The sequence below is a fragment of the Malurus melanocephalus genome, unplaced genomic scaffold (assembly GCF_030028575.1).
Source record: "Malurus melanocephalus ecotype Western Australia unplaced genomic scaffold, MMel_1.1 scaffold_75, whole genome shotgun sequence".
In the NCBI taxonomy this organism is placed as follows: domain Eukaryota; kingdom Metazoa; phylum Chordata; class Aves; order Passeriformes; family Maluridae; genus Malurus; species Malurus melanocephalus.
This window is the reverse complement of record NW_026623307.1, coordinates 2,465,974-2,483,331: the sequence shown is the minus strand read 5'-3', so window position 1 is coordinate 2,483,331 and position 17,358 is coordinate 2,465,974. Positions and strand designations below refer to the sequence as shown.

The 17,358-nt window shown below is 38.9% G+C and overlaps 1 protein-coding gene across 8 annotated transcripts in view; it reads left to right on the top strand.

Annotated features, from left to right (window-relative positions):
- Positions 1–2,135: 2,135 nt before the first annotated feature.
- LRCH3 (leucine rich repeats and calponin homology domain containing 3) overlaps positions 2,136–17,358 on the top strand; it is a 60,828-nt gene continuing 45,605 nt past the window's right edge. For all 8 annotated transcript variants that reach the window (XM_057367192.1, XM_057367193.1, XM_057367194.1 and 5 more), the window contains exon 1: positions 2,136–2,360. In XM_057367192.1, the coding sequence (XP_057223175.1) occupies positions 2,150–2,360 (211 nt within the window). In that variant the 5' untranslated portion in view covers positions 2,136–2,149. The remainder of the gene's footprint in view (positions 2,361–17,358) is intronic.

The window sequence follows — 17,358 nt, the reverse complement described above, 5'->3', positions numbered from 1 at the left end:
TGGCAAGAAACTTAATGCACAAACTTAATGCAATAATTTCATGGTTTTGACTAATTTGATAGGAAAAAATACTGCTGTTCACAAGGAACTCAACAGTATGGTAGGGTTTCTTACCCTCCCAGACACATGATTCTCATCCTGCATACTTTGCCCCAGAGGGTTTTCTTTGACTCTTTACAAATAGCTGAAGGCAGGCAATCTCATGGCACTTGTTTGTTTATACCAAAGAGAGGTTAAGATGTGAAGCTGATCCTAAGTGGTCAGACATCTGGAAATTGTCTGAAACTAAGGAACGTTGCTGGAGGAAAGCCCTCAGTTTGCCAGCATGTATAAGGCATTAAGCAGGAACATGGAACCACTTTCTTTAGGTATAGCTCTGTGCATCAGAACCTGCAGGACAGTAACAACTGGGGCATCCTCAATGTGAATTTACATAATCCCTAAAACAGAGGCATCTCTTCAAAATTGCTTCCAGACCAGGAGCTGATGATCTTGGCATTGTTCTTTGGCAAGGAGGGTTAGGTACAGTCAGGTAGAAGAGTGGCTGGCTTGCTGTATCCAAGAATGTTTATGGTGTTTGAAGCGGGTTTAACTCCTTTTCACGTTCTTGAAAAATTTACTTTTGACAGAGTTGGTTTCCTTGCATTTTTATCTCAAATTCCAAGTTAACTAGCATATACTGGCAACTTCAGCCTTGAAGAGTATTTGACAGTAGAAGGGCTTTTTTTTTTGTATAGTTTTGAAGTCTGAGTGCACTCTGATGCTAAATAGGACTTAAACCCTTATTTTTACTGTTCAAAAATATACCATAGCAGAAGCAAACTAAATGTAATGGTGTTAAGGTTTCTTTCTCAATTACTAGTAGGAATTTTTTTTAATAAATGTCTCACTGTTAGAATTTGAGTAGATAAAGTGTAGTCAGTCATCCTGTTTCAGTGTAGATGTTTTCCATGTGCCAGGATGCAACAATGAAAATTCTTTTGCATCAACATAGATGCAAAACATTGATGCAGTGCATCAAAAAATGCTAGTTTGTATTTAATGAGAAGATGCTTTACACTGTACCTTTTGGTATTTTTTGGAGAAGTTATTACATTTGATCTATTCTGAAACTGTTAATTTTTTTTTTAATAAAAAGTTACAGGTCTCATACTGTCTYGTTTCTGTCATAACCACCTGGGCAATATACGGGTTATGTGAATTTTCTGTTAGCCTGCAAGGAGTTCTTACTGATTAAATTCTTACAAAAAGTTCTGAAGAACACAGCAGAAAGCCACCTAACTTACAAGAGGGCTCACACTCCTTGCCCAGCCATAGTACCTTGACAGTGGAGCACTTCTTGGAGTGGCACCGTAGAGGCTCACTTGCATTGAAATGTGTCAGCTACTAATCTATGCTTCAGTAGCACTGCTTAATTCAGTTTGGTGTGATGAGAGTAGCCCATGTGGCAGCCCAAGCACTGATTGTTGCTGTGACATATCTTGATAGCAACAAGTTGCTGTCATCAACACCTCGTGCTGCAGGAACAGTGTCTGGGAGTGCTGTGCCAGCAGGAGGCACAAGCAGTGGAAATGCTGCTGTTARTTGTCAGTGCAGAACAAAACACTGCCTGTAAATATAGTTGATAAGGTGTTAAATATTGCAAGTGTCTTGCCACCTGATTATTAAGAGCGTTCTTCATTACTGGCTCAGGTGTTTGCTGCAGCATCAGGTGGGTTCAGTGGAAGCAGGGCAAGGTGGCATTTATGCAGGTGTGYGCAAAGAGTGTGACCTTTTAATGTCATCAATCCATAAGTTAAAAAACCTGAAGCAGCTGTTACATTTCCCACTTAGCTAAGATTTGTACGCTCTGCTCTTGTTTTGCTGCTGTAAATGGCCCGACACCCAGCAGCTGTGAGCAATGCTTACCCAAACACCAACCTGTGACATCCCATTTTGGCGGGTAAAGTAGGATTTCCATCAGTTTGAGCAGGTGCACAGCTGTGTCAAGGGGCGGGGGGTCCGTTCGCACGGCAGCCCGGCTGAGGCGAGCGGGCAGATGCCGCCCCGGGCAGAGGCCGCCTGCTCCCGGTGCCGCCGGGCGGCGGCCGCGCATGCGCTCCCGCCGCGCGCTCTGTCATGCGCCGTCCGCGCGGGCTGTGGCGGGGAAATGGCGGCGCCGGAGGGCGGCTCTGCCGCGATGCCCGCGGCTTGTCCCGCTCCGCCCGGTCCCKCGGCTCCCGGCTCCTGGAGCCGCTCCTTGGACCGAGCGCTGGAAGAAGCGGCGGTCAGCGGGACCCTCAGTTTGAGCGGCAGGAAGCTCCGGGATTATCCGCGGGCCAGCGCAGCCCAGCACGATCTGAGCGACACCACCCAGGCTGGTGAGGGACGGGGCGCGAGGGGGGCGAGGCAGCGGGGAACGGGGGCTGGGGCCCCTCGGAGAGGGTCTGGGGATCCTGGGTGCCCAGCCAGCCTCCCGCTCAGGACTGTATCTGAGCTGACCAATTTGCAGTCTGCATTAAATTGAAGCTGGTTTCGCCTTTTCCCTTCCCTCTTCGCCCTTCCTCTCTTCGGCTGAGGCAGGATGGAGGAGCTGTTGCAGGGTTCTTCCTCTGCCCGTCTGGAGATCTCTCCCATCTAGGGTTTTTTTGTTTTTTTTTCCTTTATCATCTCTGCTCTAAAAATGTTTCCCTTACGGGGAGCTGATTTTAGAAGCGTTGTGAGGTTTTTCTCAGTATTGCTGCTCGCTGCTGCGGTTTTAGCCAGTTTTGTTCTTGCTCTGATRTATCTGTATGCGAGAGTGTGTATATACACGAACGTGTGCATCCTCACAATCTTTCGTGTTGCTGAYATGGAAAACCAGCTTTCCAAGAAGGGCTGTCAGGTGTGTGTATGCTAAAGAAACTACTTCTTATAATGTCTATAAGTTCTTATGCTTCTATAATTGTAATTGCAAACAGCCGTAAGCAAGATAAGAAAGATACTGTGAGTATAATCACATCACTTTTCTTTTTTTCTCCTCTATAACATGGATCTAAGGATATTACACGTTGCTAAATACTCTTCAAGGTATAGTAAGCAACAGTGTATTTTTCCTCTCTGCTCCTATAAAGTATTCATAAGAATAGACTAAAAAATGTCTTTGCCTGTAAGTATTTTGATCAGAAGAGAAAACACATTTGTGTTTGCATATTACTGTACTAAATAGAGAGATGGCACCTGGGAAAAGAGAGTTTGTGCAGGATGTAGAAATCTTCTTAATACATGATATAGAGCAAATTTAGTTTATTTTGATTGTCAAGTTGTATAAGTGAAGTAAAAGTAACTTTAAAGGACGTCAACATGCCATCTGTTTGTAGCTTTGAAATCTAGTAAGTAAAATTTTTTTGTATTAAGTTGTGGCTGAAAAGCTTAGAAATAAGCTTCCAACATCACTTTAAATTACCATGTTTGTTAGTAAGTGTGTTGGTTACACTGTCAGTTAAGTAATTCARAATGAAACCTTCTTAAAAATTCTTGAATTCATACTTTGTCCTGTAAGATGTTGCAAAAATCTGTCACTAACAGAAGAAACACTCATATAAACTCAAGCAAACCTTGAAACAACTGTGGTTTGCTTGTCTTTAACCCATCTATACATAGAAAACACTTGTTGGGATCTAAATTTTTGGGGTATTTTTTGTTTCATTTGTACAACTGCAGTTGCACAATGAATATGTTAGTGGACTAATCCGTAAGTAAATGCAACATACACATTTGTGAGRGGYTTGGGCTCTTTGTTTTAAACACTATTCATTTACTGTACTCTTAAAACAATTTGTGGGAATTCTTGTTCCCACCAAGGTTCCCATCTATTGTGATGAATATTTGCATTGTAATTGTTCAAGAAGCATTAAATGCTAATAAGCAGCAGTGCATGCTATACACTTTTGTGCATTTATCATCACAATGAACCCTAGAAAAAAGCTAGAGCTGTTCTTAAATTGTAAAAGCAAAGCTTATTGAGTTTGTGTGGGGACACACATTATGTTTAAATWCTCTGTTTAGAAGTGTGCTGTGAATAACTTCATTTTGGCCCTTTTTTTAGCATGGTCTGTTGTATGACTTTTGGGATTTGAATAAGGCGGAGCAATGGAAAAAAAAAAGCCATGCAAGTGTTTCTGATCCCCAGTTTTCASTTGAGTGTTCAGCTACAAATTTAATCCACTTCTTTCCCCTTATGTGTTTCGTTCATGGGAGGCTCACCATTCTTTTGTATGGGAGTAGCCACRAATARTATGATACATTGTATATGTGTGTYAGGTGTTACAAGRTCTTAAAGAAAGCACTTTAAACAACGCCCCAGACTGTGGACTCCCAAGTGCTTTCCTAATGCTGTGCCACAGACTCCAAGCACACGAGGCAGGGCATGTCTGTGTTTCATAAAAGTCACTGGAATTGCTCCCAAATTACAAATTCAGTTACAAAACTGAAGATGAAATGATGATGTGCAAACTCCTTGTCGTGTGGCTGCATAGACACCTCTCTAGTGTGAATCATATATACTGATAGAGCTCATTCCCTTCTTGTAGCAATAGAAGTAACTCATGTCACTGTGACCACATCGATGCTTAGGAGGTGTGTATGAATCACATCTCTCATTAATGTAACTACCCTGCCGGAAAACCAGGATCTTGCACCGCCTCAAGCCCTAACAGATCCACTGGCCCYGCCTGGAAGCTCCTTTCAGTGCAGGTGAAGCAGCAAAGCAGGTCAGTAGGACTATGGTGTTAGAGATTAAAGGCTTGATCTGCTTTGCACAGATTCTGAGGTTGGTGGTGGGTGATATCAGCCATAAGATGGTAAATCAATGGGAAGATCACATTTCTTTAGACCTTTTATGGGTCCAGATTTGACTAATACTAAATCTGGTGCTCACACTGTAATTCTTTTAGCTGTCATTCTTAACCACTCACTAAACAATCATCAGAGCAGCAAAACCAGGTCAGGTTTGCTGYGCTTTATTGTTGAACTTGTAGTAGTATTTCTTTTAGGTATCAGTGGAAAAATTAAATTCCTYGTTAATAATTTTCCTTAGTCATTAAAATTTTCACTGGAAAGTGAATTCTCATGTCCAAGCTGTGGCCGCTTCGGGCAGTGCAGATGATGAAGACCCACGTGTGACTTTTCAAACCAAGATCACTGCTCAAGGTTATTGTCAGAACTGAGTAGACAACTTCAGCAAGCAGTAAAGCAATAGTGAGTTTTTGTTGTTTTGTACTTTGACTGGAATTAAGATCATATATAAAATGAAATTGGAGATGTGATAGTCTGTGCTGGAAAGCKTTGGCATGAATTAGCAGGAAGGTACCTCCATACAGTGTGTGATGCAGTTGTCCATCTCATGTCCTCACATGCAAGGGGTGGCTCATGTGCAAGAAATGCATCATAGTAATAACTGACAACTTAGATACCAAAAGAGTATCTCATGCCTTTATGTTCCTCCCTTACAGCTTTTAGGAAGTGACTCAGGTTTACAAAGCTTTCTGATGATGAAGCAGAAGCAAGCTTCATTACCAAATGAAGAATATGCTTTCATACTTTTTCTTTCGTACTTTCATTTAATATTCATTGTCTTTCCCCATTTTATCTGAATTGCAACCCATTTGTTCATTCCACTCATGTTCTTGACCGTGGAATAGGAAAAGGAAAGGCTGTAAACCACCTCAGTTAAATATGAAAGGAAGCACAGTTGCATTCTGCCAATGTTAATGTAGACTCTGATGTCACTWTTTGACAGCTTTCCCAGTAGCCTAAAGCATACATTGAGCAGAAAAGTTATTTGTCAAACCCTCCATGACAGCTGTAATTACCTAAACCATTCACTGTCTCAGTTTTTAAAGGGGAAGATGGGAATACATGGAGTAAAAGAAATTGTATGGAAATCGAGGGCAATAATTAGACACAGCTCACTATGTCTTGTTTCTGGAATACATTAGTAGCAAAAAAGGACAGAAGAACTTTGAACAGGAATTTTCAATGGCTTTGCCAGYAAAGCAATTCTGTAGTTTTGTTCTTAGTAGCTCTCCATAGAAATGGAATAAAATCTGACCATAGTGTCATAAAATTTCTGTATGGCAATGCATCTAGACAGAATTGCAGTGACTATGTGAGTGTTCTGCAGTAAAGGGTCTCACTGGTGTTTTTCATTCCTGCTAGAAGTTCAGATGATATTGCCTAATGAAAGGTAAAATGGCTTCAGAAGTGCTGTATGGCTCAGAGAGCAGTGGCCTGTTACCCTAACATTTGTTCTTAAAGCCAYAGCAGCACAATCAAAACCAGCCTAAAAGTATTTTTTTAAAGATCTTTGGGTTACTGTATCTTGGATGTAAACTTACTGTGATCTTTAAGGTAACTTGGAAGGAATTGGTATTATTTGTCAGTCGAGTTTACAGTACTGGTACTTAGATTATCTARAGTTTCAATATTAAAACCCAAAACCTAATGTGTCATTAGGGTCATTCAGAGTCTTGTGATTGCATTTGTGTCTTTGTTTCTGCTGTTACCAAAACCCAAACATAAATGCACTGGCCAGAGGTTCTYGTAGTTGTAGGAGYGAGAAGGAGAGAGGATTACAACCCTTCCCCAGATTTTGCACAGTAATCCAGCTTGTTCCATTCAGTTGCATTTTTTGTGTTCTTAGTTCCTACTTGTGCAAGACCTTATTTAATTTGATTATTGCTCCCTTTTGTTTTTGTTCTTGTTCTTGTTATTGGGAAGTCTTGATCTCGTGTGGTCTGTGCATAAATACTGGCAATTCTTGGTCTAATGGAACTGTCTGAAAGTGGTGCTTTGKTAAATTGCTGAATTGAGATCACTTCTTTGGCTTTTTTTTTGTTACCCTGAAAACATGATGAGCAGTAGTCTGTTGTAGTTTATAGTCAATTTTTGTTGGATGTGTTGGGTTTGGATGGAGACCTGCAGCCTGCAGTAATGCTCGGCTGTTTTTGGCACACAGGCAGTCTTTTCCTCTAACTTTTTATGGCAACTGGGAAAACGCAATCTGAGCTTGTAGTTTCTAATCCTTGTGGCAATAAAAGCAATATGTGACATTCAGAATGCCTTTGTTTAGTGAGTTTATCTTTTAAAACAAACAATAAAGTCCCACCATCAAATTTTACTACCAGTGAGCTCTTGTTAGTAGTGTTCAGTGGTGTTGCATGTGTTTCTAGTTACTTCCYCTAGTCTTCTCCTTCTTTGACTCCATCAAGATCAGATTTTATTTTTTTAATACTCTTCTATCTGCAAATGCCCTTGTAGCTATATTTTKGGAGATAACTGTAGCTACATAAAAAGTAAAGAGGGTAGGGATTCATWGTTGAAAATATTGAGCCCTGCAGTCACATGAAGGACAAATTAGAATTTAGGGAAAAAAGGAAATGTCTGTTTTTTTTCATGGTGTTTCCAGTCCTTTTCTCCTGTGGTTGTACCTGTGCTTGGAGGTTGMAAATTTATACTGGTTAAGTAGTCCCTGAAGTCCATCCTAAGTACACAGCCTAATGTGATCCAWATTCTACACTGATGCCAAAAGGGGAAGTTCTGTTCTTCATCTCGTGCTTYACAGTCAACACCAGCAATCCTAATGCCTTCCACAAACTGTTTTGTACTTATCTGGCTGAAATTCAGCTACTAACTACTTGTATCAAATCCTTGGACAGCTCACTATGTTTTCATGTGTGTTTGAATGCTAGCAAACAAAAAGGTGGAAGGACTACATTGATGATGAGAGTGAGAGAGTCTGCTTTGGCAGATGTGTRAGCTTAAATTGACTTGCATCAACTATGAAATCACACCTTAACTCTGTTTTGTAACCTTTTACCACTGACCTGCTGTAAATTTGGTAATTTTCTGTCAAACAATGAGCTGGCCTTTGACTCAGTGACCCTAAGAATTTTTTATTCTACAATATGGCTTATGAAGTTGAATTTCATTCAGTGAAACTTTACAGCTGATAGGTTTGGCTGTCGTGCTTTCATTTGGCAAAATACATTATTTTGTGTAAGTAATTTTAAACTGATGGTTCAGGTCTAGAATGAAGTAAATATAATTAGTTAATTCAGTAGAACCAGCAATAAAGCATTAGTTACAATAAACACTGCAAATTATGTAGCATGTGTTAAAAATAAAATTACATGGTAGCTGACAAAAAGCCTCTAACTCAATTCAAGGGTTCTTCTCTCTTTAATAACTAATGAGGCTTGGATCTCATGGTTTCTGATGTTGGCCAAACAGCTTGAATGAATTGCAGTTGTGCATTCAGCTGAAGCCATGGGCTGTGYAGGGTGTTTTCTTCTTCCTCTCCAGTGTCCCCCTCTCCAAAGTGGAGGGGTGGAAACCCATTCATGTTARAAGTGTCCTGTGGTTAGATTTATCAGTGCATCAGAATTAAAAGTATTTCTTTAATTCTCTGAATCACAGATACTTGGAGAAGATGCTAAGGACACAGCGTTGTGGTCTTTCCTTTATAGGACTGTCGTGCCTAAGATAGTACTTCCATACATGTGCAGGAAGAGGGCTTTATTTTTCAGCTTGAAATCCCCAGAATTGTCCCAATAGTCCTTTACTTCAGCCTCACTTAGAATTCTACACTACAAACTGCTGCTTCCACTGACAGCCCGGGAGTCTTTCTGGAGTGAGGAGAGTCTTTGTTCTCTTCTAGCTGATAATGTTACTGATTTGAAAGTTAAAGTATTTATAGTCATAGCTTTTTCCCAGTGAGCTTCAGGCACTCCAAAATGAGAATATGCCAGAAAAAAACCCAACTTGCTATGCAGCCCAGGTGTTGGCTGCTGAAATATATGGTTTGTAAGCATAATGTGCTCTGTGCAGAAGGCAGGAGGATTAGGGAGCATCAGTTTGGTTCCACCCACCACCCCCGCATTGTTCAGTCACCCATGTGAATTTTAGTCTCTTTATTCAGCTTATTGTTGAAACTTAGCTTTGAATACAGAAAAGTGTTATTGTTGCCTTGGGCTTTTGGGTAGTGCCCCAGACTATTGAAAAGTTTTCAAACATTATTTTTCATGTAATCTCTGTGTAGTAAAGCATGGTGATGTTACTGCATTATATATATATAAAGCTTGGAATGGTATGAAGTTTGAAACCMTCTGCTGATTTGGGGTACCAAAATCTAAAATACTTAGTGCCCAAACTTACAGGTTTTATTTTTAAATGGATCTTTTAAGAACTTCAGATGCCTTAGTGACTCTGGGGGTACTGGGAATCAAACTCAACATCTAGAAAAATGTGATTGATTACTTTTTCTGGAAAGATTAATTTAGAAGATTGGCTTAGTATTATGCAGGAAATATATGGTACTGACAGTATGCAATCTGTTTTTCCAAAGCAGCGTTCACCAMCTTTCAGGTTAATCATCCATTTTTCCCTCTGTAGTTCCCTGAGTTTTTTCATCAACACTCTCATTTATAAGACTTTGGCTGTGATTAGTCATGATYCTTAAAGTAATTCCATCTTGTCTGAAAAAATCTATTTGAACAGAAAAATTCTGAAGAAGAATGAAAAGTGGTATGTAGTTTTTAATTRAAGGCATGTGGCCAGTAGATATGCACAGGAAATGAGCAATTAAAGTTCTGTGGGCATCTCTGATGATAGGCTATATTGTCCTTGTGCTTGATTTAGCAGTGTTGCRTAAGTTTTTAACTGACTTTTCTCTGTACAAAATATCACTGTGTTTTCCAGATTCCTTCCTTGATGCTGAATTCTAAATTCAGGCTGAGTTTTAGTCAGAGATGCAGTCTGAATTTTCTAGAAGGATTAAGTGGAATAAAGCTGGTATSTCTGTGACTTATCAGTCAAACCTTTATGTTTCTCTTATGTGAGYCAGCAAGGTAGCAGGAGGTTGTCATTCCCTGGAACCTGTTTGTAGGGTGGGATGTTGTACTTGCAAGTTGTACAGATGTTTTAAGGCAGCGGTAGGTGATGGTTTGAGCAGATCTTGGGTTCTGTGTTTGGGTGTTCTGGAGGGGATTATCCWCTACCAGAAATTGTTCCTCCCTGTGTTCATGTCACATGTCTTGTTCCCAACAGTATGTTTGTTATCTCAGTTCTGTCTCTTCTGCCACATGTTTTTTTCATCTTCTTTATCCCAACTTCCATGTTTTAACATTTTCTTCTTTTCTTGTTAATCTTGTCTKGTCTCAAATGTCTCTCTCATCACCAACTCCAGTCTTCTCATACAAGTTGGTAGCATGATAAAAAGAGGAATAGTGGTATCTTAATGTTTGGTAGGAAATTCCTTTTAAATCCAAGGATAACATTAATTTTAGCATGCTGATGAGACAAGTAATAATTTAAACATGCTTAATTCATGATTACTATTATTTATGGTCAAATGTRTTACCCTTTAGTTCAGTCATAGACCAAGGCTTTTACTGGTGTTTGAGCTGGTGTCAGTCACRCTGTTCTCAGGGACTAAGAGAATCACTGAGCACAATAATAGCAGGACAATTAGGAGCTTGTCATTACATTGGCCCCAAGCTCAGCTGTGGAATAAATGTTTTTGTAGAGGGCCATGACTGAATGTGGTTATGAGCCATAAAATATCTGCTATTTCCTTTCATTCTGCTGGCTTGCAAAGGAGTGGGGAGATTTGTGCTTAGCTAGGTAAAAAAAATTATCTTTGGAACCCATCTATGCTAAAACAGCAAGTTGACCATTGGAGCTGTACGCTTACTGCAAATATTCAGGTATTAAATATTTCATGGCTCTGTTCTGCTGKTGCAAATCATGTCCCATCATTCAGGGATGGCTGTGTGTCATAAGATTGTTATAATTACTATTAAAAGTTACAGTGTGGAAATCCCAGGAGCTTCACTGTTGGTAACAGTCATCAAASCTTCACTGGAGATTAGCTCAGAACTGGCATTGTGTTCTGAGTATGGTGATAGAAATCACACACACACATTTCTAGTGCTCTTGATTTGGACACACACACACTCACAATTTATAGTGTTCATGATTTGGTTGTGAATTATGTAAATGAGTAATACAGATGTGATATTTTAAGCATCTGTGATCTCTGCTTTCACAAATACAGTAAAATGAGAAAKGCATCTGTTAGGTTCTTTTATCAATGTTACTGCACTTCAGTTTCTGTTCACAGTCCCTGTATTGCCCTGTAGTGGTTAAGAAATAAGTCTGTGGAAATTCCATTTAAAAAACATGTTGTGAGTTTGAAACTAGATCACTTAAGTAGCTTTTCAAATATAAGTAAAACTTTATTCAATTCGTATTYCTTTTAGTTAAACCCCACTTTTCCTCTTTGGATGCATAATCAAAAAGAAAAAAATACAGATTTTCATCAATAATGCAGTTTTGCCGCAGTGCTGCCAGATTTGCAGTATATAAATGGAAGAAAAGCTTCTAACAGTTTTAATAATGACTGTTAYTGTTTCTGTCTAATTAGATTTTCAGACAGAAATGAAATGACTTAAAAAAAATAACCTTGACTTTATCACTCCCATGTGATACAGGTCTTTTCAATTCTTGACCMTGCTCAAAATGTTATGAATAGAAATACGAGGGTTTTTAGAAGCATGCATTTTAAGCTGTATGAGCAGATTCTGGGCTAACTCAAATGAGATGTAGTTCCCTCTGYTTTGGGCAAGGGGTTTCCTCTTCTAAGGAATGTGTATAGCACACGTCCCTGGGGCTTCTCAGTATAGTGATGAGAAGTATGTCTGGTACCCAACAATTATTGGGTAATTGTTTTGCAAGCAAACAGAAAAACAAGAGTAGAACCCTGAGATTTTGTTTTCCAGCCTGTGGGCTGCCTGCCACTTCACTCTGCACTTTATACTTCTGTTTTAAACATCTGGAGATGTTTCAGTCTACTGAACACTGCTGTCTATTTTTTAGTCATATTAGAAGAAAGTGTGTTCATATGCCTGTTCTATTTCCATTCCATTTAGGACCTGTAATCCTCCCATCACTGCACTTTCCATTTCTCTGTATCTTGTTTTCTCTATTTTGTGTGGTACATCCCAGTTTCTCCCTGTGTGCACCATGACACATCCTTATGTCAGAGGCATTTAGAGAAGAACTTGTTTGGTGTATTGTTTTACTTCTCAGGCAAAAGCAYGTAATTTTAAATCTGGAAAGCATAGTTTGTGCTCCATGAAGAGAGGAGGAAAAAAAGAAATTATAAGTCATCTCTATCTTATGTGGGAGACTTATTTAAAATTTCATTTCACATTTTATATTGCATGTAAGTAAATTCATTGAACCAGGTTTATTCATATGCCTCTATATTTCATTTCCATGCCAGATGATTTGAAGCCATGTGACTACATTATGTAATATCATAAAATTGCATGTTGTGCAGAAGAGTCATTCCTGGTGTAATGTTGGTATTAATTTTTTCAGGGACTGTCAAACTAGTAGCAAATTTTTATTATCAATTTTTCTTGTCAGTTTAAGGCATCTTGTCTTATGATCCTTCCACTCTTGCTATCTTACCTTATATCAGCRAAATGCAGAAATGAGGTCAATACTACTTTCAGGGCAAGAGAAATATCCTGTACTGCTACTGTTGTCAGTGCTTCATCATAATTTTTTTTTCTGTATAACTTCAAATATCCTGCTTGACTCTCATTTTGCTACCAATATATCTTTCTTTTTGCTGATCACTTCCATATTTATGAAGTTAAGTGAATCTTTTCAATACTGAGCCATTTTTATAATGTGTTTCAAATATTCCATCTTAGGGCCAATTAATTTCAATGTATAACCAGCCCTTCCAATTTACTGTGTGTGGTTCATTGGCTTATTTGCTATTTAGTGGATATCAAATCCGTAATTTCATGACTTAAGTATTCCAGTAACCTTGCTACATCAAAACCCTTCTCTATAATCTCCCCACACCCTGTGATCACTTAAGGAAGTTGTTAAAGTTGAATTATTCCCAGTTAATCTATTGATTAAAATCTGGGGAATGACTTTTGCATTGGAACTATTTTCTCTTGTTTGAGTTTAGGTTTCTTTGGGATTTTTTTGCAGTCTCTAACTATTAGTTTGCTTCTTGTTCACCCAAGCTGAAGTTGTACCTTTTTGTACCCAAACCTGTTATCCTAGTGAAGGTTTTGGGAAAGGTAAGTGGATTGAAGAAATGTCAAATGCATGCTTTTAACAATACTCACAGTTTTTGATGGGAAAAAATAATAGATGGATCCAGAGATTTGCATGTAGATTTACAATCTGGCAACAGTTTTAGCTCCATTTTCAAAGGGATTTTTTATGTCTTTTGCTTTAAAATTATGTTTTTAAAAGCTGATTTTTAGTTGGGTAATTCCTTTTGTACCTGAAGGAACTTCATCTAGGGGACTGGGGGATGAGTTCATTTATTGCACACTTCCCCTCACTGCTAACTTTGTGAAGCAGTCTTGGAAAATGAAACCCTGCTCTGCTGGAACACAGTCAAATATTTCAGAAGCAGCRGGCAGAAAGCAGTGTCGTGTTGCCGAGGAGCACTGAATGCTCTCACAGATCTCGAGTGTCGTGCCTGTGGCCCTGTGTTAGCAGGGGTGAGGCAGTTTCTCTGCAACTTGGAGATGTTTCCACTTYGAATTCTTACATGCTTATAAATGAACACTTTTTAAGTTATGGTTTCATGTATATGTAGATCTAAAAATATCAGCAGTTGAAATAGTCATTATGGAATGGAATAATAGAGATCTCTGGAAGTGGAATTCTCATCATTGTTGTGCAATGTGGGCGGTTGCTGTGCAGTTTCTCTTCTGTGTCTCAGTGTTTGTCAAGAATTCTCCTAGCAATGCAAAAAGCTTTCATTTTCCTCAGTTTGCACTGAGCTGGTATAGATAAACTTGTCACACAGACAACTGTTTTTCTGAAGGAGCTGGAGGGATAGAGCGAACCAGCCAAAAATTTTCAAAGTGTCTACTGCAGTTTGAGATTCATTTTCATCATGGTTTCTTAAGTGCAATATTTACTGTTAAACCTCAACTTAAGCATTTCCCTGAATAGAAATCTGTTTGGTTTGGATTTGAAAAGAAATTTCATTTGTGGTCAGATGAGTTTGGATTTTGTTTTATGTGTTTGCTCCCAGCATTCATAATGTTAATTTTATTTTGCGAAAAGATGTGTGTGCAATTCACCTCAAATACTAATTCGAGAATGTAACAATAATTTTGATAGCCTTGCTACTAGTTTCTAGCAAGTTTAGCTTTTTGTAAAAAAAAAAAAGTGAAGGTGTATGAAATAGTGACTGCCAGTTCTGTAGCCCTTGATCCCTGGTAATGTCTGCATAGTGTGTTTTTGACTGAAGGTGACTTTTATGGTTTCCAGATTCAAAATTTATTTTGTATTTTAAACATATGTTTTGGCAATTGCTGCCATTTATCTCCTCATTTGGCTGTTCCCTCTGTTTGATATGGGATATTTTCCATGCATAYCCTATACTGTTGTTTTATTTCTTGACACTAAAATGGCTTGTACTGCGCAGATGACTTTGTAAGACTCCAGCTCTCTTTCTAGAATTCTGGCAATAATTGTCCTATTGAAATTGAAACACTGCTTGTGTAAAGTGTAACAGACTTTTTTTTGTTAAGGATGATGTCAGCATGAGAGATGGCCTCAAGGAGCCATTAAAAGAACATAGGACTTTTGACTGTTGGACTTTATTGACTTTTCTCCTCAGTAAAATACAGTTCTACAGAAGACAGAGCAGTGTGTGCAGTGGTATGAGACATATTTGGTGACTTTACTGTGCAGTCTGATGAAGCTGTATCTGAGTGCCATAAAWACAGAGACACTCTGTTAAGAGTGTCAGAGAAATGCAGCAATAACAGGCATAAAATTTTATAGAAATGCTTGCCTTTCTCTGAAAGTAATTGGCCTTTTTATGTGAAATTACTCACTTTGCTTTTAAGGACCTTTGAATTTTCAGTTCTGCTTTGTGCTGGCTTGTTTCTAACTCTTCCCTTAAGAAATTCTGAAATGTATTCACACCTAACATTTTTTTTCTTTATTATCTGTCCATCTATTGCAAATTTTATCATTCTGTTTAAACTGTTTGTGGAAAAAAAAAGGACTCTAGTATACATTTTGAACTGATTGGTGAAATATAAAAGGGGAATATGGAGAACTAATGTGACAATAGGGAAATAGCAGCTGTTACATTAGCTGACATATATTTATATGTGAAAATGCTTGTAGATGAGGAATTTTGTGTCCGGTATTAAGATGAATTGAAGCTTTTGGTAAAGTAAGTAGATGAATGGTGGAAGTAAGGACTCYTTGTTAGTTGCATTTTATGTTTACAGCCTTCCTGACTGACACGTTCATCCTGCTTTTATTCCATGCCAGGTTCTCCTTCCCTAAGTTATAGTTTACTCACAGAGCCACTGGAATTGCTGAATATATGAGATATTTTACTGATTGAGATGAAAGCCAGAGCAGAACATTCAGCAAAGTGACAGYACCACACAATCCTGCTCACCCACGGTTTCTTTGTGACTCTGATGCCATGAACAGATTGTTGAGGGTTGTTTCTCAACACAGTCAATGTACCTGGGATGCGTAAGCTGGGTGTGAAGGAACCAGCTTGGACGGTGTAAATGTATTCAAAAGGCACTGTGCTGCCTTACAGGGCTTTTCTAGCCTGACTCAGTTCTGCTTAGAGGTTCTTGACACTCGTCTGTCAGCRGTGTCATTGCCTATGACTGTACAGTACAGCCTCTGTATTAGGTTTTATATTAACCTGTGGTATAATTTTGTCCTCATTATCTGGCCCTTTCTTCCCCTTCCTTTTATGAATAACTGAAGGTTAACTATGGATTTTAAACTAYGGGCTGTGGTTTCTAGCATAGTATCTAAGAGTCTTATCATGGAATGGAGGAATTGATATTTGTCATACTCTTGACTTCCTGTCTTTTTTGTGAGTAGTTAAATGTGCAGCATAGTTTCCTGGCRAGATTTTTTTCTGTTTTTCATGGCTGCTTCTGTGCCTTTCATTCGTACTGTCTGTCCCATGTTCTCCATGTAAAACTGGAAAAGAGAGAGAAGTAGGTTTGAGGAGATAAGGTGTGTGAAGACCTTGCAGCCCTATGAGTGCTTACTGACCAGTCTCTGGACYATGAGAAAAATGTGGTACTTTTAACTTGTAGAAGTAAGGAAGGAAGAGTTGCCCTACAGAACACTCAGCCTTCCATCCTCTTGCAGAGAGCAGACGTCTCCCTGTTCCACTGGCTCAGCCCTTGCTCTGGAGGTGGCGGCTTGCACTGTGTCCTGTACTAAGTATATTTTTGAATACATTTTACCATGATGTGAGGACAAGWGTAACAACATTAGCAAGCTTTTGATTAAAAATAAGATAAAAAGTATTTATTAAGTGACTTGACTTTCAAATTCAGCATTCCAGCTAAAGTCTGTAAAAGAATGTCTTCAACTGAACTTTTTTGCAGCCCTTTGCCACATTTATTCTTGTTTCAGCACAGCTGCTCAACTCTYCTCTGCACTGTAAACCAGATCACTAAGAACAAGTTGCTGTAAGTTATGAACTGACAGCCAGGTTAGTTCTGCCCCTGTGAACATGACAAGTTATACTCAAKTCTTGAGCCATCAGTTGTCTTGAAGCGTTCATGGGAAAGTGAAGAGATGTCAAAGAAAATGAGGAATTGTTTCCTGTTTGGGAGAGTCCRTAGAAGGGAGGTGTGTTGATGTTTTTGGTAGGAGTGTGTGCATATATTGGTATTTATTCTCCACGGTCCTGAGTRTGAGAACTGAGAAAAGCAAATGTCTTAGATTAAAGTAGATGATGAAGAAATACAGGAGAGGTAAATGTTTGTGCTGTATRTGCTGGGAATCAAAGCAGTAGTCTGAACCATGTAATGATTCTAAGTGATAGTGTTGCAGTGAGACATTTTCAAAACTATCTTAGTCGCCTTTGTTTTATCCAAGATGGTTGCATAATGCTACAAAAAAAAATGGAATGCTTAAGTAATGAAGACTTTGATCTGATTCAATTCAAAGTAATGTCTGCTTAGACAATCCTGATGAAAGATTTTCTTTCAAAAGTTATTTCCTTACTTCTCCTTTTCTCAATTCTTTGTTAAGGCAAGACTTCAACTTGTTTGKCAATGTGCTGATAACAGCTAATTTAAGGAAATTGTGCTGCCAAAGGAAGTCACTGCCCTCAAATATCCACTAGAGAGACAGTTCATGTAAGTCTTCCCCAAGTTAGCTTCAGGCAGAAWTTGCAAGAGTAGTTTAAACAACTTCAAAAATCATGTGAGCTAACTTGACGGTTTTTCTGCCTGATGAGAATTGGGAAATGCTCACACAAGCATTGTCGAATCAGTAGCT